Source organism: Eurytemora carolleeae, unplaced genomic scaffold (assembly GCF_000591075.1).
Source record: "Eurytemora carolleeae unplaced genomic scaffold, Eaff_2.0 scaffold18, whole genome shotgun sequence".
Lineage (NCBI taxonomy): Eukaryota > Metazoa > Arthropoda > Copepoda > Calanoida > Temoridae > Eurytemora > Eurytemora carolleeae.
The window spans coordinates 651001-672337 of record NW_019396537.1 but is presented as its reverse complement, the minus strand read 5'-3'; the positions used below and the strand labels follow the sequence as shown (position 1 = coordinate 672337).

Sequence of the window (21337 nt, the reverse complement as noted above, 5' to 3'; positions counted from 1 at the left end):
AATTAATCTGGAGATTAAAAATGAGAGGAGAACAAGCATTATTTAATCTCGAGATTAAGAAAATGAGTGGATCAAGCATTAATCCCGATATCCACCATTCAAAAGTGTCCAACTTTGCACTCACTTTAAATGCTAAAACTTATTTTGAGTGTACAGTCTTACAGAAATGTCGACCTAATCTCAATTATGTGACCCAGTTATATTTTTCTCATTGTTAACAAGACACAGGTTTACAGGCAACGTTGTGAACCAGGCATGTAACTTTTTTGATAAAGGGTTTCTTTAAATTACTTCGAAACTTCCATTTAAAGAAAGATACTAGTATTGTCAGCACCTACATGGCTACCCACAAAGGATGAGACTTCAGAGACGATTGTACTGAATTTGTTAAGTCCATTTTCTTGCATTCAGGGTTCCATGTTCAATAAACCATCAAAATACATTAGTTAATGCAAAAACCAAAAATCAAACTTCAAATCGTCATTTTTTAGAGTTTTGGGTCGTCTTTACAGTCTCATCCTTTGTTGGTAACCATGTATATATTGTAGAGCTTTAATAAAATAGTAACCTGCAAGCAAACAGTTGAACGCCAGCTGACTTCAACGAATCCACGAACTTGGAATATTTTTTGCTTTTCTTAGTTCTAGACCTGGACATACTTTATATAGGTATAATCAAGGGAAAAAATAAAACGTCCTTGTTAACCAATGTTTTCTATAAAAATCTTAAGATTTGGAAATGGCCGGATAAGTAAAACAACTTATAGATCTTAAAAAATTATCAAAATGTTTGAATGAGCTTTTTCTTTTAATTTATACGGTTATCCACAAAGAATGCGACTTCAGAAACGATTGTACGGAATTTTAAATTTGTTTCTTTATTTGCACTACCACTCATATCAGTAAAAAGGCAGGAAAATTGTGTATTTATGGCAGAAAACTTGGCTTAGCTTAGAAAAAAGCTCCAGGTCGTCTTTACAGTTTCATTCCTTGTGGTTACCCTTGGAAACATAAGTTTTAATGGGAAACCTGTAATATAGTTTAGTTCGCTCCCAACCTTCCCCAGACTGATCTTTGTCCAGCATACAGTCGTACAGGCACACCTTAGTAGTTAAATTAGGTACAGATAGTTAAACTACATACAGATAATTAAACTAGATACAGATAGTTAAACTAGGTACAGATATTTAAACTATAGGTACAGATAGTTAAACTATAGGTACAGATAGTTAAACTATATGTACAGAAAGTTCAGCTAGGTACAGATAATTAAACTAGGTACAGATAGTTATACTAGGTACAGATAGCTAGACTATAGATACAGATAATTAAACTAGGTACAGACATTTATACTAGGTACAGATAGCTAGACTACAAATACAGATAGCTAAACTAGGTACCAATAGTTAAACTAGATACAGATATTCAAACTAGGTACAGATATTTAAACTAGGTACGGATAGTTAAGCTAGGTACAGATAGTTAAACTAGGTACAGATAGTTAAAATAGAAACAGATAGTTAAATTAGGTACACATAGTTAAACTAGGTACAAATAGTTAAACTAGGTTCAGATAGTTTTACTAGGTACAGATAGTTAAACTAGGTACAGATAGTTAAACTAAGTACAGATAGTTAACTAGGTACAGATAATTGAACTAGGTACAGATAGTAAAACTAGGTACAGATAGTTAAACTAGGTACAGATGGTTAAACTAGGTACAGATAATTAAAATAGGTACAGATAGTAAAACTAGGTACAGATAGTAAAACTAGGTACAGATAGTTAAACTAGGTACAGATAGTTAAAATAGAAACAGATAGTTAAATTAGGTACACATAGTTAATACAAGGAGAGAAAAGTTTTAGCCTTCTAAAGAGAATACTTCATTACACAAGATGTACTATGACGGAGAGCAGACTTAACGATCTTGCACTTATAGCTTTACACCCTAAAAGGCTGTCTGAGCTCTCTACTGAAAAAATCATTAAAATGTTTTTGCAAGCAAATCCCAGAAAATTGTAGCTTAAAAGAGTTGGTGAATATGTAGATTGAGTAAATTCTATCTAAAACATTCAGAAGAAATTTCGTTTATTAGTAAAAATATAATTTTTAATGATGCTGTGATTATTGATTTATGGTATTTTTATGGTGAACAAAACAAGTCCAGGTGGGAGGGGGGCAAAAAAAATAAAAAGGTATCAATATTTTTTCAAAAAAGGGGTTTTTAAGGGGGGGGCATACTGTTGCCAAGGGGGGGACCCCAAAACTTTTTTTTGCGCGCTTACGCACGCAAATTATGCCCCCCTCCCTAAACAAAAGCCCTCGTACGCCCCTGATGGGTATAGAATAGATAGTTTAACTTGCATGTTCAAGCAAAGAATAGAAAACCTTGATAGGAGCTTTTAACGCCTGCAAGCTTTCTTCTTCTTCTTCTGTGAGACGATAGAGAAATCCCTCCAATATAGAACCAACACCATTATCTCCTGAGGGTAGTGTTGTTAATCGTTTAGAATCATTTTCTTTAAATTTATAAAACTTTATAGAATCCAAACTGTATCATGTTTGCCTTTAATAAACTTTGCTACAGCTCAATCCTTAAAAAAATGGAAAAACGATCAAAAACGCACGGTAGAACGCGTTCGTTTTTGCATCGTTTTTGGGTCGTTTTTAGCAAATATCTTTTGTCAGGGTCAACATTTTACATAGTGTAAAAAATGCAAAAATGGCCCAAAAACGAAACACCTGAAGGCACCCCCCTCTAATACTTCACTACCCGGGGGTTGATCTAGTCCCCCTCCCCTCTCTAATACTTCACTACCTGGGGGTTGATCTAGTCCACCTCCCCTCTCTAATACTTTACTACCTGGGGGTTGATCTAGTCCCCCTCCTCTCTCTAATACTTCACTACCTGGGGGTTGATCTAGTCCACCTCCTTCCTCTAATACTTCACTACCTGGGGGTTGATCTAGTCCACCTCCCCTCTCTAATACTTCACTACCTGAGGGTTGATCTAGTCCACCTCCTCCCTCTAATACTTCACTACCTGGGGGTTGATCTAGTCCCCCTCCCCTATCTAATACTTCACTACCTTGGGGTTGATCTAGTCCACCTCCTCCCTCTAATACTTCACTACCTGGGGGTTGATCTAGTCCACCTCCCCTCTCTAATACTTCACTACCTGAGGGTTGATCTAGTCCCCCTCCTCCCTCTAATACTCGCACATAAACATCTCCCAAACTTTCATCAGACCTAAACAAACAATTTGAAAAGATATAGAGTAAATAATTATTTGTAATCTCTTTTTTATTAATAAGGAAAATGTAAGTTTCTGGAATGGTTTTTTTGTAGAGAAAATTTCTAATTTCAACCAAATAAAAACAACAATAAAACATACTTAATTTTTGTCAGTCAAGAGGAATCCACCTTTGATTAGTTGAAACAATATTATATAAATCTATATATATACTTGGCTTGTCTGTCTGTGTGTTTGTATCTAATAAACGTAAAAACGGCTGAACCGATCGGGCCTATATTTTTTGTGAAACCTCGCGTGACCTGCAGGGAAGGTTTATGGATGATCGAATTTTAAAAAATTTGCCTCCCTCAAAATTTTTTTTGAAAGTTTTGAAAATCCGCGACATTTTTATAAAATCCGCGAAATTTTTGTTTGTTTTTGTTGTACGATGTACACAAAGAGAACTTGTTTCAATTTCAAATCCGTTTTTTCTCGCATAATGAAATTTTATTTCAAGAGCTTTTAGTTTTATACATTTCTGAATTTAAACCATAAGGCAAAGGATCGTTACTGAATGATTTTATAATTTGTTTCGTCTTATCTTTACTACCAGAGACTTTAATAATTCCAAAACTATAAGAAAATAACGAGAAAACCTATAACACAAAAATATATGTTTACTTACCTAATTGACATCAGCCAAGCTTTGAGAATTAGATTACTGATTTTGTTTATCTCATTTTTCAATAATCCTGTTCCAACCTTAATATAAATTTACTCTTCATATATCTACATACATTCTTTGTTTGACTGTTTGTATCCAAAAAACGTCTACACACGGCTGAACCGATCTGGCCCAATTTTTTTTGCGGTGCCTCACATGACCCCTGCAGGGAAGGTTTATGGATGATCAAAGATTCAAAAATTAGCCTCCGACAAAATTCGATTTCCATTAAATTTTGAAAATCCACAAAATTTTTTTTTATAAAACCCACAGACTTTTGTTGTAAAATGTTGACAATTGAAATAAGAGATTGAAAGCTTTGTATTTATGTATTTGGCACGTATAGATGATGTTGCATTGTATTTTTGCAACATAAACGTTAACCCTATCAAGATTGGAGGGGTGGGGGCGGGGGGATTTTTCCACCCCCCCCCCCTTTAGTTTGTCTCCACAACTATTTTTTTAAATGTACATTGTACAAAACTTATCAAGAAGATCAGTCATACTGGAGTGATACCATGGGAGGTGTATTAGATTCAATAAATTACGTAAAATCGAAAGAAATATTAAAAATCTTAATTTTTTGCAAAACATTAAAATAAATCTTATAAATATGCAAGCATTGACATTCATAAATTTTTATTGAATGAATTGAACAACAAGAAATTATTCATTCATCCTTTAAAATATCATAGCTTTCCCCCGCCCCCGCCCCTTTCCATTCTCATGGGGTTCAAATGGAGTTGAATATTTTTGAAAGTTTTCTTTGTGAATAATTCAATTTCAAAGTTGTGAATTAAACAATTGAATTAAGCAAACTGTTTACCTTTGAAGTTAGATTAGTTGTTATTAAACTCATAAGACTGAATACATCTCCTATATCTATATTATATTTATTGTATTTATATATAATATTATATTTGAAGTTAGATTAGTTGTTATTAAACTCATAAGACTGAATACATCTCCTATATCTATATTATATTTATGATATTTATATATAATATTAACTTCATCATCAGTTAAAATTTTTACAAAAGTCTTAAAATTTCAGAACTATATTCTCTACAAGTTTGCTGATGTTACACCATACCAATTTAACAAAAGATTGATATTGCTTTCTTCAGTTTAATTTTTTTGTGGAACCTCACTTGATCCCTGGGAAAGTTTATGGATGATCAAATTTTCAGAAATTTGCCTTTAACAAAATTCGACTTTTGAAAATTTAAAAATCCAAAAAATTTTTTTATATAAAATCTGCAAAATTTTTTTTGTTTGTTTGTTTCACTATGTACTGTATATAGAAAGAAAAAAATTCACAATTAAAATAGAAGATGGGCGCAAAGCGCCCTAAAAGCCCAGTAGTTATATATTCTAATAACATAAATATTTAGATCTTAAAAAAGTTCTTTACTTTGTCAGGATTAAAAATTCCTATAATTTTATTAAATCAAATTGATAAAAAATTATAAATATAAAAAAAAAACACATCATATCCCACTTTCTACCCATACAAAAGAATTGTAAGAAGGCATATAAGTTATACCTATTTTAATTCTGGCCTTCTCAAGAATATCTGGAAGAACTGACAAATCTACAGTTTTATTTCCAAACTTATCCTGTTCAATGTGCAACAAATAAATAAAAACTAGAATTTACGATGGTAAAATTAAGTATTTTCTGTAAACAGTAAGAAAAATGTTTAAATTACATTTGAAAAAGGTAACTAGTTGGATGTCATAAACACAAACCAAGAAAATAAAGCTAAATGTTTATTAAAGGGTCCGGGGGAGTCCAACCAAAAAATAATGATAAAAAGAACTATTAACGTTATTTCAAGTGACCCTGGCATGCCTAATACTCTTTCAAGATTTGTCTGATTAAGTATAAATTGGACATATTTTTTCAGTTTTTGACTTGCGCATTTCTTGCCTCAGGAAAACATATGAAGAAATTATCAAATTTAGAAAACTACGTTATCACAATTTGTGATTTTATTTATTTGCCTGAACATCTAGGAGTTGAACAGCCAAGGAACAGAAGTAAAGTCTAAAGTCACTAAAAAAGAAAAAAACCTTGAATTAAAAGTATTATATGATTTTTAGTAAAAGATATTTTAGATTTAAACAATACATTTAATACATAATAATAAGTTTAACTTATTTCAAGCAATCTTCTATTTAGCGCAGGGTTGCCAACTGCCTGGGCTAAAAAGATAACAACTTGATAGTGAAAAAAACACTAGGTTGCACTTGAAAAATAAAACATACCCAGCCGGACAAAAAAACACCAAAAAGGTAATAAAACACCAAGGTTGGCAACCCTGATTTAAAGTGAGAAATCCTCGATAAAAAACGGTAGTCTTTAATTTTGTGAATGTTAAAGAATAACAGACTTTTCTTTTTTATCAACAGAAACCTTTAAATTGTTGAGCACTGTGTTTGCAAGCTTTTTTGTATTTGAGAAATATTGTTTTTACTTATTTACTAATACTAATATCTCTGTCCTCGATTATCAATGATCGATGATCGACGATTAGTCCCTTACCTTGTACTTTAATAAAAAAATAGTAAAATGTAAATGCTAGAAGATGTTACCAAATAATGTGAGAATTTATAAAGTTCTATTTAGGAAAACAACAATAGGGTTTTAGAGTATATGACGGCCAATATCAGATCAGAAAATATCTTTTTTCCTTTTCTATATTTGCCGAAGTCTGGCACTCCCAAATACAGGTTGAAAAGTGCTTTGTCACAAACGCAGTAATTTTAAAAGAGAATTAAGTGTTCACTCCATGGTGAAATGGGTAATTTAATGATAAAAAACTATAAAATTTAAAAAATTCTTTTTCTAGAAATTCTTAAAATACAAAATAATCATTTAGTTGAAAGGATAAAAAATACCTTAGAGATTTAGAAGTTGAAACAAGGATTTCAACAAGAGGACTATCAAGCCTAAGAATGGAAAAAGTATAAAAATGTGGACTAGGAGAACAATATTTTAACAATTTCACGTATATTTGATGTTTATATAAAGCAAACAGTTTTACCATAGTGTGGACTAGAAGAACAGCATTTCAACAATTTCACGTATATTTGATGCTTTTATAAAGCAAATAGTTTTACCAAGGTATTGGACTATTTAAAAACATTTAACTATACAGTCGTGTTCCTATTCTACAGTTTATTTTGGATCCCACTATGAGGTTGTCGTCTTTTGTCTTATTTTTTAATTGCTCCTTTTATTGTAGATTATTCTAAAATTGCTTGGGAACCCAGCGCTGCCAAGGTTACTTCCACGCACTTCATATTTCATATTTCATGTTCTGAGTCGTTGGCCCTAAGTTAGTTAACGATATTAATGTAGAGACATATTGAACGATTGCACCGGGAAGCTAAATTTTCGCTGTTAAAGTCGTCCCACTCAACTTAGAATCTTAAAACCAAGCATAAGAACATTCACGTAGGCCTCTCGAGTTCCCTAATCACAATTTGAGTCAAATTGGTCCATGAGTTCCTGAGTTATGATCGGACACCCAAACGGACACCCAAACAGAGATCACAATTTTATTTATAAAGATGAATTGAATATTTCGTATTCTTACCTCATGAAATCGAAGAGACGATCCGAGCTTGAAGTGACAATCATCGTATCTAACAAAAAATAATTTTTGAATTTTGAATTTTTTATTTTTTGATAATGAAATGTTCTCACCTGCTAGAGATAAAACCATTTTTAAGTGTCCTCTTGGACCCATACTGGAGCTCACTAACTTATGAAACGCTTTTAATTCATCCTTAAACATTTATAAATTGATAGATTGAACAAATTTTAAATTATTGATTTTGTTGTTGATCTTATTCGTTTTTATAATATGCAGATATGTTGCTAAACTTTTTCTCTGCCTATTATATACTATTCATAAAAATTACTAATCTAAAATTCCTTGAGTATTCTACAGTTTTCTGAATCTCCTTGTATATACGTTACACAATACAGAGCGTATTTTTTAAATTAAATACTTTTTGTGCGAAAACTTTAGATTTTTCTTCTCTTGTTTTAAAATTAGCTCCCAAAACGAAAATTGTTAAAAACATCTCAAACAGGTGGTGTAAAAGTTTTCATAACTCTGTTCGTTCGAGAGCTAGAACAACTGCAGACAAATATTTTTTAGATCTGTCAAAAAAACAAACACAAGAGGGTTGGAGGAGCAGCCGGGGGGGGGGGGGTCAAAATCGTACAATTAAGCATTATTTTTTTTGACGTTTTTCCAAAATCTGGCCTAACATATACAGTATACTCTGTTTTTTTATGGATGGCCATTTTATATATTTAGACAAACATTAGTCAATTTTCATTAGTTATTCAACTTGCTTCATGTTAAAAATATATCTACCTTTGCTTGAGTGTCATTTAAACATATCTCCATTGGAAAGTCATATTTTCCGTCCATTATTAATTTTCTCTCTCAAAACAACAACAATATGTTTTGGGAAATCAGAATCTTGTTACTTAATCCACAGTGTAATCATATTCATCCTGTTCTTTAAATAAAAACTCCACGAGAATGATAATACCGAAAATAGCGAAGAAACCAATGACAATAAAAAAACTGAATTTCTCCGGATCCACGGAGTTCTTCTTGAACGCGCGTTTTGGTAGTTTGAGCACAGTTCCACGGGGAAACTTCATTTTCAACTAGTTTCCTTGTTTAACACCATTCTCAAATCTGAATATATATAAATTACTGATCATTTTCAGGTGTGGTTTGATTTCTCTAAAAAAGTTCCTTGGGAAACAACGGTAAAAGTAGCAGAATTAAACACTTTTCCAGCTTATAGAAAACATTATTTATTAGATTAAAGGGATAGTGTGCGTAATTTTAGTTTACCCTCCATGCAAAGATTGAAATGCCCAATTTACAATAGTAGTACTAAAATCTATGACTGATCAAGCTTGAATTCTCCATTTTTTTGATAACCGGTTTTTTATTAGTGGTTTTTATGCAAACTTGACTTGAGCATGAGCATATCTGGAGGAATTATCAGAATTAAACACTTTTCAAGCTAGAAAAACGATTTTAAGTTCCACATAATTAATTAGATTAAGCTGATTCGTTGGTATGTTGTGAATTTGACCATGCCGCATGCTTCATCTATAAAAGGACACTTAAAATTACAACTTGATAGCCCGGTTAAAAAAAACATAGAAAAAATAACAATTATTACTAAATCACCAAAATGATGGCAACAACTTCAATTTGCAGAAAATTAGATTAATTATTGAATTTCAAGCAGGGTGTACCATGAAACATGACAGTTGGTATTGGTAAATAGTTTTGAATGTCTTCTTCCATATACTGTATTAGATATTAAAGACTTTTCGCAGTTTATTTCGTTAAAAAAAGGTTTTACTCAAATATCTTTTACTTTGAATTAAATTTTTCTATAATATGACTGCCATGGAATATTTCTATTAATCTTTGGTATCAAATATCTTAACAAATTATGGAGGAAGACATTTTAAACTATTCACCATGCTGTCATGTTTCGTGGGACATCCTGTATCTTAAGATTTGTTTGCTTCAATAATAAATGCTTAATATTGATTATGAATTAACAAATAAATTGTTTAAATATATATGATACAACTTTTCTAAATTATGGAGAAAATGTACATTTAATCAAATTATTTTAAATTGGAATAGATTCAAAAACAAATAACAAACTTAACTGCAAGCCTGAAATAGGTTCACTGCAGTTTATGTTTAGAGTTTGAGAAAGCAATGTGGTTGTCTGCAGACTACAGTGGAATAATAATATTGAAAGGAATCCAACCAAGGGCTTTCCCCCCACCCCACCCCCTCCACATAAAAATCGACGCGACCGGAAAGGAACAGGGAACAACTTTCTCATTTGATGATTTGTTTAGCAAAAAATATTTTTCAATTCTAAAAAAAATCTACTTCAATTTGAGAATTCTCAAATATTCCTCGAATGTTAATTTTTCTTCCGAGAAACGATGCATTAATGCATTTTATGCAGGGTTACCCACAAAAGATGAGACTTTAAAGACGACCTGAAACGGATTAAATCTAGGACAATCCCAAGATTAAATAAATTCTTCTAGTACACCTTGAATACAATCTTCATGGCTTTTGAAAGATTAGACATTAAGACAAGTTTACGATTGCAGAGAAAAAAAAATATTAAAGAAAACAGACAGTAAAAATTCTGTTTAGTCGTCTCTGAAGTCTCATCCGTTGAGGGTAACCCTGTAGCTTTAAGGTCGAGCTATTTTTCTATAATTTCCACTCAGATCGAGTTTACGACCGCTGTCTGAAGGGGCCGTGGCCCGTGAACCAAATTATTTTTTGAAATACTTACACAGTACACACGCTAAAAGTTCATCTCCCCTGACTGAGCCTCTAGTGCGCCTCTGTCTTCTATATGTTTATTTAATAATTTGGCAAAGAAAGAAATTAGAAGTTCACAGTTGCAGGGAATCATGATATAAGCTGAAAGTTGAAACATGCATGAAATGTGTAAATGCATTCTGTGCAGTCGAGTCTCTGAGGGTCTCATCCTTTGTGCAATGTGCATGGGTATGCCTGTTTATTTTTTTATCAGTACTATATTTGAACATAAATTAATTGATTTTCATTTTGTTCATAAATAAAAATGGGTATAATGTTACATAGTTTATATACGCAACATCCCCCGTGCTGAACTTCTGACCTACTAACTTTCCGACCTACAGCATTAATATCGGACCTACGTCAGCTGTTTATTTTTGTATTACTTGAGGGTTAGGTTAGGTTTATTAAGAAAAATTATTTTTTTAGAGATTAAGGATCACTTATAATTAATTTTTGTTTTCAGGAGTCCGAGTAACCAATGTCTTTGTTCCAATATTTTACAAGAAGATTATTGATAAGATTGCTGAGACAGGGATGTTAGAATCTAAAATATTTTCTTATTTAAAAAAATGTAGATATCTGCAATTGTGAAATGTGGATTCGAAAATCAGTTTATAATGAAGCTAACATATCTGGAGCAGGAACTAATGCTAAGGACTGGCCCTGGGATATGGTTTCTATCTGGATGGTTTTAAAGCTACTCCAGGGTAGTGGTACAGGAGGACAAGGTTTACTGAACAACTGGAGATCCTTATTATGGATCAAGGTCAGGACTTTTTTTCTTATAATCGTTCTCTATTGAGTTTTATTTCCTTTTATTTCCTTTTAAAGCCTCACTTACTCAGAAGGGTTTCTGTGAAGGTTTTATAAATCTTGTTGTTACGTTAGTTTCGTAAGAATTTTAAAACTCAATTGCTTCACTTGATTTGTTTGGACCATAAAGATCTGAACAACTTTGAGAACAACTTCAATTTTAGTAAGATGAATTTGACTTTTAAAGAAAAAATATCTTTAACAACCACTGAAAAACAATTAAAGTTATATTAAAATTCTGACCCTATTCTAGTGACCCACTGCCAACAGTTCTTGTTAACAGATTTTTGGTTTCTTGTTCTTACAATCGTAATTTCATATATTTGCAATTTTTGGAAACAAAAAAAATTTAGTTATGTCTTGTCATTTGTTTGTTCGACTTATTTCAAAAATGACTAAACCTCAAAATGTCGCTTGTCATAAGAAAACTAAAATATTAAAATGCCCCAACTTTAATTATTTAATTCTCATTGTTTAAACTTGTCATTATGTTCAAAATTCTGGAAACTGTAAACTCCTGATTTAGGTTCAACAGTTTACTACTCTGGAGATACAGGTTGGACTCTTCAAACATCTTCACAACCTTAGTCTCAGGTTAGATTTTTGTAGATCAAACAAAATATGATTTTTAAAGGGTCTTATCAGATTGCCTACCAAAAAAAATTTATTCAAAAAGGGAGGTTACGTAAGACTATACACCTGGGGTGTCTGCTCTGGTAGAGGATCCCCCGAGTTAAGTCCAAGAGCGTGTGGGCGCATGGACACGTCTAGATCAGGAGCAGGGAGATCGACAGTGAGATGGACCACCTGGTACCGCACAAACAACAGGAACAGGTGCGCTTCCGGATCGGTCCTCTGGGGATTTGAGAAGAACGAAAGACGAGGATCAAACTTGTAATATGAAAAATACACGGAAAGGCCTTAGGGTCTTCTGGACATCATTTATCTGGAAAAAAAGACACCGCTAGAGATAGACAAGGAAAGGACATAATAAAGATCACAAAGTATCAGACATATAGCGATGCCATCCTGGAGGATTCTAGAGGAGATCAGGAGCAACACTGCAGACATGAACAGAGCCGAGATATAGGTTGTGTACGTGGGGTGGCGCTACACTCCAGGATTTTCTCTCTCTTGTCATTTTAGAGAAAGTTGCATGTCTTTGAAAAAGGATACTTTTAAATGAGTTCTGATCTATTAGGGAAAGAATACTTGAATCAGTCTTTTTGGTAAAAAAGCTTAAAGAAACATGGATAAATGGGGAAAAAGGGGGAAAAACGAATTTTTAACAATTTTTTTATTTTACTTAGGTGATTTTACACAAATGATGCCCATTGCCCATATGCAATATTTCATTCAGATTCCTCAAACAATTAAGACAGGATTCCCAAATGTATTCAAATTGGTCAAACTAACCCTCCCCTTTCATAAATATTTGTCAAAAATAAGATACCAAAAAATGCTTTATTCTATGTAAAATCTATTCACCCTTTATTCTCGCCCTGTACACAAATAGGGGACAGGATTATTTTTGAAATTATAATAGAAGAATAAAAAATAATTAGAATAATATGAATAATAATGATTATAGAATTACAAATATTATGATAATGATATTGATATTGATATTGACAAATGACAGATGACAAATGACAAATGACAAATGACAAATGACAAATGACAAATGACAAATGACAATTGACAAATATTTATCTAGGTGGCATCTTGGGCGGAAAACTGGAGAAGTGTTGAGAATAATGGATCGAGGAACTAACTCTGTAAACTCTCTTCTTCAATATCTTGTCTTCAATATCCTACCAACCCTCATAGATATTATAGTTGCTGTTGTATACTTTGCTGTTGAGTTTAACATCTACTTCGGGTTGATTGTGTTTGCTACAATGTTCTTGTATCTGGGATCCACAGTTTGGATTACAGAATGGAGAACAAAATTTAGGTAAGTCAAATTTTTGTTATAAAACATAATACTAGCCTAAGTGCCCGGCGTTTCCCGTGAAACTTAAAAAACAAATTAAAAAAACCCTATTTTTGGAAAAATAATGTTAGTCAGGGTAATTATTATGTAATTTTTTAAAGTGCATTTACTACAATTCATTGATGTTAAATGTTCTAAATATTGTTAATTAATATAAGTAAGGAACTCTTACATACAATTCGTGGTCGGGTGGACTGGACTTATGTAAAAGGTACAGCTAGACACACTATCTAGTACCTATCTACCGCTCCACTAAGTCTAAGTTCTCTGGATTGGCCAAAATGGGACTGTTTGTGAATCTATGAATCCCCATTTGTCATCCATGAATGCGCGTTTCTTACAACTCTTAAGTCCACATTGATTTATATATAAAACCTTTTACTTAACGTAAAGGTACCCAGGAATCAATTCTGTAAAAAGGACAGAGTTTGCTCGAAGAAGCACATCCCGATCGTTAGTGCTGTGGTCGGCACCTCCCGGCTTATCATGGCTAACAACTGGCTCAATCAAAGAAACTACTCAGAAACTTTCAATACTTTCCTAAAATGATCATCCTAGGTTACTTGTGTCTCGAGCATAAATGGAAATTTAATTTAAGAACTGAGCTAGTTTGTTAAATTTCTTATTATTTAAATAAGATAAAATTAATTTAGGTAAAAATATTTGAATCCTAAACAATAAGGACACAACACCATTCAGTTGTTGATGAAGTGATGAATAGACCGGGCTGGAACGGGTTCACCTGTGCAAGAAATAAATTTTTAAATTTTATTAAGTTTCCGGATTGTGCCTTTAAATAAAGAAACAAAAGTTTTTTTAAAAATAATTTGCAGATTAATAAGTTTGGTCAATGAACAATATTTAAAAATTGCTATTATGAATATCTTCAAATCTGGGATTAGCTTAACTTTAAGTCTTGATTTTTAGTACCGCTCCTAAGTTTTTATTTACTGTAATTAATTAACATTTTAAGTTTTGATTCGATTTAAGCATAAATTTTTGTTTCTTTGAAGTAGAATCTGAAGTTAGCTTAAGTATGATTATATAAATTTTGGCACCTATAAACTTTTTGGATTTTATCAATTGGGATATTTTACTGTCATTACAATAGTTATTATTAAAAATTAGATATCCTGATTTTTTTATACATTCTAACCAAAGAATGTTGGAGTTTTATGCATAATTATCAATAATTGTAATTTACAAAATAAAGCTTTTAAGTTTTTAATTTGGGTTTTTTCAGATTTTATGAATTGTTTACTAAGACTGATCTTCAAACTATTGAGTTTAACTTCGGTTTCAAAGGTTACGAGATCAACAGCTATTCTATTGAATCAGGAGATATGTTCGGTTTTGGAAAACGTAAAGGAACTGAGTTCCCAGTTTTATAATAATAAAAAGGTATTTAAGCTGTCGTCAGGGACAACTTTGTTTTATCATTTTATAATTTTAAAATGTTTTGTATTCAGAAAGCTAATTAATCATGGATTACTGTCCTCCCAACGCAACCCTGTCTGGAGTTCTTCATGGAGAAGTACACAGATGCTTTCTTGATACAGTCACAGGATATTATCATAAAAATATTAGAATATATACTTTGCTTGTCTGTTTGTATCCAGTAAATGTCAAAACGACTAAAACGATCGTAGCGAAATTTTTTTGTGGGACCTCACATGACCCCAGGAAAGGTTTATGGATGATCAAAATTTCAAAAATTAATCTCAAACAAAATTCGATTGAATTAAGTTTTGAAAATCCACACATTTTTTTTTATAAAATCTGCGAACTTTTGTAGTTGGTTTTGTTTTGCAATGTATACCAAGAGAAAATGTTCATTATTGAAATAGAAGCCCAGTATTAGAATATTTCTTTCATACAGATTTCTTTTTAATGCTCCCTGACTTTCAAGGGAAAATTTTTTATAGTTTTAAATTCAAAGATTTTGGAATAAAGAAAAGGAATTTGTAAAAAAAATCTGAAGATTTTCTCAAAATTTCCTTATTCGGAAAGAGCGACTATCAATATATATGAAAACTAGCTAAAGGGCCTGGCGTTGCCCATGGCAAAAAAAATAAATTTAAAAGAAAATTCTAATTTTTTCAGCCTGTAACACCTCCCGGCCATCCATGAGTGTCCACAAAAAAATTCAGCCCAATCGGTCCAGCCGTTTGGCTGGCTATAGGCATTATATATATACGAATGCCTTGTTTTATTATAAAGAATAACGATTTCCTTCTAAAACGTATTTTGGTATTTATTATAATTCCAACAGATCCCTTCCTGTTGGTTGTTTCTCTACTGGCAGGGTGTCACCAATATAAACTATATTCTACCTTCTCTACTCCACTAGACTCTACCAACTTTAATTCTTCATATTTATTCTATCTTCAGGAAACAAACCTTTATACTTCTACTCGATTAGATTTCACTGGGAAATCACTATTGTGACAATGTCAGCAAATAAAATCTTTTTTATTATAAAGTACAATCGTTGCGGCAAATTTGTATACAATGATAACGCATGTCAATTTCAATTCTTGATTTCTTCCAAGCTTTTTAAAAGCTTGGAAGAAATCAAGAATGCACAATACTCATAAAAATGGAAACAAAAAGAAGCTGTCAAGGAACAGATTTTCTTTGTTAAACTTCAAGGTCTCCCTGATTTTTTTAAGCATTTCTGATACTGTTTTTTGTGGGGTTTTTCCCTTCCCTCTTCCCCCTTTTCCCTTCCCTTTTTTCCCCTTTTCCCTATTTTCCCTTCCCTTTTCACCTTTCCCCTTTCCTCTTCCCATTTTTCCCTTCCCTCTTCCCCTTTTCCCTTCCCTCTCCCTTTTCCCCATCCCTCTTCCCCCTTTTTCTTTCCTTTCCCCTTCCTTTTCCCCTTTTTCCCTTTTCTCTTCATTTTTTCTTCATTTTTTCTCCCAAACCCAGTGAAAGCTCATATTTTGCCCCCCAGAAAAATATATGCCCCTGTTGAAAAGTGTCATAATGAAAGAGAACCTCCAGGAAACAACATCAGGACAAATACAGTGAATCTTCAGTTTAAAATATTTAATAAAGGTTTTGTTCTAGTTATTTCTTCATGGATTTCTGCCTGTAATTAATATACTGAGTTTTATTACTGGTATATTTGGGTTTATATCTCCAGTACACGGTGTTGATATACTTAATATCATCACGGGAACTTTACCTTGGTTCTTTACAGGTAATTAAAGATTCTCATTATAGGTAACAATACAGGGTTACACTCGTCAAACGCTGTCATTCATAAGACTGAAATATTTTCCCCAAAACTAATTTTAATTTAATGTAGTTTATATTGTTAATAAAATATTAGTTTTGACTTTCCCTAAATTGTTATTGAAAATATGCTTTATTTAANACACTCTTACAAATTTGTAATAGTTAAAATCATTCCTTATATTATATCTAACAGTACTCTTGAAATATTTAATAGAGAATGCTCATTGCTCCCTCCTACCCACCTTGTTTAAACTAATCTAGAAATTGTATTCCATGAATCAGGAGTTCTGCTCCATATGGAGCGAGGACGGCAGCTTCCAGTATCTCCAACTAACGGTCATGGACCAGTTCTACTCATCTTCTGGACACTAGCATTCATGCAAGTAAAACCTATTTAAACTTAATTAAACGATTATAATACAAGGTCATAGGGTTTCTGCCCCCCTCCACCAAAAATCTCCCCCTTGTCAGAAGGGGGGATTTAAAAAAAAAATAAATACCCCTGTCATATTATTTCCTAGATAAATTAAATCGATGGAAGTTTTTGAAGCAAGTTTTATTGAAGAATTAAACAATTATAATCATTCTCTTGGTGCATTAAAGAAACTGTGAACATAATTTCAAGTGACCTTCCATTTGTGAGTGGCATGGCCAATTCAAAATTGTAATTTAAACCTTTTGTATGCTCCTCCAGAAATACGAAGTTCTTACCTTTTTCATTCAAAGAAACGCTTGCAATTGTTAATATTTTAGATGAAAAACGGTTTTTTAATTTAAGAAAATGATTATTAATTTTTCGGTAGTAATTTTAAGACTGTGTAGCACAAAATATATCCAGAATTTAAGAAATTCTAGTACGGGAAATATGAAACATCATTTTCATGGAGTTCACTCTGTACACTTAACAGTTTACAACTGTACATAACAAAAGTGGGAAACAGTAAAGAAATAAGCTACCAGCGCCCAGCATGTTATATTCAGAATGAAAAATAAGGATTTCTTTGTAGCTTATGATCAGATAAAGGTTTTGAGGATGAATGTGATAAAAACCTTTCGCCTTACGAATTTTTTACCCCCTCACAGTTTCTGGGCCTTTGAAAAATTTGGCCTTTACGACACTTTTAAAGTAAATTTCATATTTCAGCAATTTTGTCAAACCTTTCTAATTTGTATTTTATTTCAGGCTAATATCCGACTTTGTGGCCTAACCCGTGAACCTTGGTGGGCTGGGTTTTACAGTTGGGCAGATTATCTGGACTGTATTCTGTATATAGCAACCTATCTAACCACATCTATACTATTTATACTTGGAATACGGGCTCCAGGTGATTATCTGAACTGTATCCTGTATATAGCAACCTATCTAACCACATCTATACTATATATACTTGGATTACGGGCTCCAGGTGATTATCTGGACTGTATTTTGTATATAGCAACCTATCTAACCACATCTATACTATTTATACTTGGAATACGGGCTCCAGGTGATTAATTGGACTGTATCCTGTATTCAACTGAATGGTGTTGTGTCCTTATTGTTTAGGATTCAAATATTTTTACCTAAATTAATTTTATCTTATTTAAATAATAAGAAATTTGACAAACTGGCTCAGTTCTTTAATTAAATTTCCATTTATGCTCGAGACACAAGTAACCTAGGATGATCATTTTAGGAAAGTATTGAAAGTTTCTGAGTAGTTTCTTTGATTGAGCCAGTCGTTAGCCATGATAAGCCGGGAGGTGCCGACCACAGCACTAACGATCGGGATGTGCTTCTTCGAGCAAACTCTGTCCTTTTTACAGGATTGATTCCTGGGTACCTTCACGTTAAGTAAAAGGTTTTATATAAAAAGCAGATTTTACTTTATACAGCTCGACTATAGAATATATACAGAAGGATGCATTATACATTTTACAGATGATCAAGTTGACAAGGCACTTTCTTTCGTATTGTTTACAGCAAAACTTGATTATTTTCTGTTCCACTTATATTTTGGATTATGTGAGGAGAAGTCTTAATAACCCCTAGTCAGGGGCGTATACAGGGGCAAGTAATTGATTTCCCTTGGGGCTTTTAGTCCCGCTGGAATATGGATGTTTTGAATTGAAAAATTTGACCAAGAATAATGTCCAGTTCAAAAGTTTTGGTAATTCCGCCCCTGTCCCTGGTGGTTTGAATAGTTGCATTTATCTGTTAAAGAAAAGAAAAAAACAATTATATTTAGGAAAAGAATGAATGAGAGTGATAACGCTCAGCGAGCTCGAGGAGTTGATTCTCTGCTAAATGCTGAAACTGTTAAATATTATTCAATGGAAGATTGGGAAGTTTTCAAGTATAGAGAAGCAATCTGTAATTATCAAGGTGTTTATAGATTCATTTAAGAGACGGCTCATCTGTAAACATTAGAACCACACTTGAAGGGGCTGATTCATCTGGTGTTCTGTCTCACTTTCCCTTATATAGTCTGTATGTGTACTGTTCATCTGTTAACATTAGAACCTCACTTGAAGGGGCTGATTCATCTGGTGTACTGTCTCACTTTCCCTTATATAGTCTGTATATGTACTGTACAGCTTTTTAAAACTTAACAGTCGGCCAGGTACTTGAAATGAACCAGAGTTTACAGTGTAACATAAACTCCTATTGTTATATTTCCATAAAAGTCAATTCTTCTATAATATTATTTGCGTATTTATGTGTGTGTGTGGGGGGGGGGTGCGATTACGAAAAAAAATTGTTGATTTATATTTGTACAATGTACACTGGGAATCCTAATATACTATGGAACTGGAAGACGACTGTTCTTCTCAAATTATGACTTTATATTAAAGCAAGTGTGCATTATGCAGTCTACACTCTACACAGGCCTATTTTATTTAGTAAGTTGATTTTTAAGCAAGAAATAGAAATAAATTTAGTTTAAAAATCGTCTTCCTATTCCATAGTTCTATGGGTCTCACTGTATAATATCTCATTTCTACCAGAACGCAATACATTTCAATAATTCAGTTCAAATTCAAATAGTTCTAATATCAGTGATTTGCCATTCAAGGTTATATATTATATATGAGAATATTTTCCCGACAATATTTATCCATGCAGATATTTTCCTGACAATATTGATTCATGGAGATAATTTCCCGACAAAATTCATCCATGGAGATATTTTCCCGACCACATTTATCCATAGAGACATTTTCCAGACAATTTGTATTCATGGAAATATTTTCCCCATAATATTTATCCGTGTAGATATTTTCCCGACAATATTTATTCATCCGATTATTTTTCCGATGATATTTATCCATACAGATATTTTCGGGACAGTATTCATCCATCAGATAATTTCCCGACAATGTTTTTCCATACAGATATTTTCCCGACACTATTTATTTATGTAGATATTTTCTCGACAAATTTATTCATGTAGATTTTTTCCCGACACTTTTTATCCATGGAGATATTTACCCGACACTATTCATGATTGTAACGAATAATGTTAAAACGCTGAGTAATTATTTTTTGTCCTTTTATTTTGATTTCTACACAAGAAGTCCGTAATAGAAGGGAGATACAACTGACCCGACCCGCCCTACCATATGATTATACATGCTTTACAGAAGGTACTTCATTTTTGATAAGAAATATTTGTCTGATGTACAATATTTCTTATATAAATGGAGTACCCGTCTGTAAAGCATGCATAATCATATGGTAGGGCCGGCCGCGTTAGTTTTATCTCCCTTCTATTCCATACTCCTTGATTTCTACACAAGCAGACACAATATTTTAACTTGCTTAATATGAGAAAACAAGCCAAAATTGATGGTTAAACCAGGCCAAGTTCCCAAATTGTTTTTATTTTATTTTAGAAATGGAGTGGCAGAGCATGGCAAGCCTTCAGTTGTTAAATTTGTTCCAGAGCATTGTTATTAACGGAGGCTTGTTCGGAGTCTCACTATACTGCACATACAGAGTATCTACCGGGGATTATACTGTCGGAGATTTTGTTCTTCTTGGAACATATTTTATCCAGCTGATGAGTCCGCTTAACTTCCTGGGTTCAGTGTATAGAGCAATACAGGAGAGTTTTATAAACATGGAGAATATGTTTACACTGCTAGAAGAAAATATTGAAATTCAGGATTCCCCTCACGCAGTGGAATATATCCAGGACAGTGCGCCACCTCAGATAGAATTCAGAAATGTATGTTTTAACTATTTAGAGAACAAATCTGTTCTTCATGATGTATCATTCATTATAGCTCCAGGTACAGTTACAGCAGTTGTAGGTCCTACTGGGGGAGGGAAATCAACCCTGGCTAAACTTCTTTTCAGACTGTTTGATGCTGAGGAGGGTGGGATTTATATAAATGATAAGAACATCAAGGAGTTTAAACTCAGCTCCTACAGGTCGGATATAGGTGTAGTTCCTCAGGATACAGTTCTGTTCAATGATACTGTCGGATACAATATTGGATATGGCCGGCAAGGATCGTCGCAGGACGAGATTGAAGCGGCGGCCAAGATGGCTGAGATTCATGAGACAATTATGCAGTTCCCGGACGAATATGATACTCTGGTAGGAGAACGAGGTTTAAAGCTGTCAGGAGGAGAGAAGCAAAGGGTTGCTATTGCAAGAACTCTTCTCAAGAAACCTAATGTTGTCATATTTGACGAAGCTACGTCCTCACTTGATACTCAAACAGAACAACTCATTCAGGAATATTCAAATATTCAAATATTCAAATATTCAATATTCAAATATTCAATTTTCAAATATTCAATACTCAATATTCAATATTCAATATTCAAATATTCAATATTCAATATTAAAATATTCAATATTAAAATATTCAATATTTAATATTAAAATATTCAATATTCAAATATTCAATATTC

At 32.8% G+C, this 21337-nt stretch overlaps 4 protein-coding genes across 4 annotated transcripts in view; 2 read left to right on the top strand and 2 right to left on the bottom strand.

Moving 5' to 3' along the window:
- LOC111705057 (uncharacterized) overlaps window positions 1-4845 on the bottom strand; it is a 10162-nt gene extending 5317 nt beyond the window's left edge. The window contains exons 1-6 of the mRNA XM_023477485.1: window positions 4788-4845; window positions 3923-3999; window positions 3181-3251; window positions 2391-2485; window positions 1029-1102; window positions 569-649 (exon numbers count right to left, since the gene is read on the bottom strand). Coding sequence (XP_023333253.1) covers window positions 569-649; window positions 1029-1102; window positions 2391-2485; window positions 3181-3251; window positions 3923-3999; window positions 4788-4820 — 431 coding nt within the window. The 5' untranslated portion in view covers window positions 4821-4845. The remainder of the gene's footprint in view (window positions 1-568; window positions 650-1028; window positions 1103-2390; window positions 2486-3180; window positions 3252-3922; window positions 4000-4787) is intronic.
- Window positions 4835-8686, bottom strand: LOC111705098 (uncharacterized). Its single transcript, XM_023477542.1, has 7 exons — window positions 8358-8686; window positions 7676-7757; window positions 7566-7614; window positions 6865-6915; window positions 5968-6019; window positions 5508-5580; window positions 4835-4935 (listed from the first exon to the last, which is right to left on the bottom strand). Exons 1-7 carry the CDS (start codon window positions 8412-8414, stop codon window positions 4844-4846), a joined length of 456 nt encoding a protein of 151 aa, XP_023333310.1. The 5' UTR covers window positions 8415-8686; the 3' UTR covers window positions 4835-4843.
- Window positions 8687-10836: 2150 nt separating this feature from the next.
- LOC111705065 (ATP-binding cassette sub-family B member 6, mitochondrial-like) lies at window positions 10837-21200 on the top strand (the record flags this gene model as incomplete). Its single annotated transcript, XM_023477500.1, has 6 exons — window positions 10837-10911; window positions 11021-11145; window positions 11719-11786; window positions 12910-13149; window positions 18660-18796; window positions 20308-21200. Coding segments are annotated over exons 2-6 (1434 nt in total), but the record flags the coding sequence as incomplete, so codon positions are not given.
- LOC111705066 (ATP-binding cassette sub-family B member 6, mitochondrial) lies at window positions 14642-17763 on the top strand. The gene is made up of 5 exons (XM_023477502.1): window positions 14642-14753; window positions 15461-15579; window positions 16261-16393; window positions 16714-16810; window positions 17615-17763. The coding sequence occupies exons 1-5, from the start codon at window positions 14672-14674 to the stop codon at window positions 17637-17639; spliced, it is 456 nt and encodes a 151-aa protein (XP_023333270.1). The 5' UTR covers window positions 14642-14671; the 3' UTR covers window positions 17640-17763.
- Window positions 21201-21337: the final 137 nt, after the last annotated feature.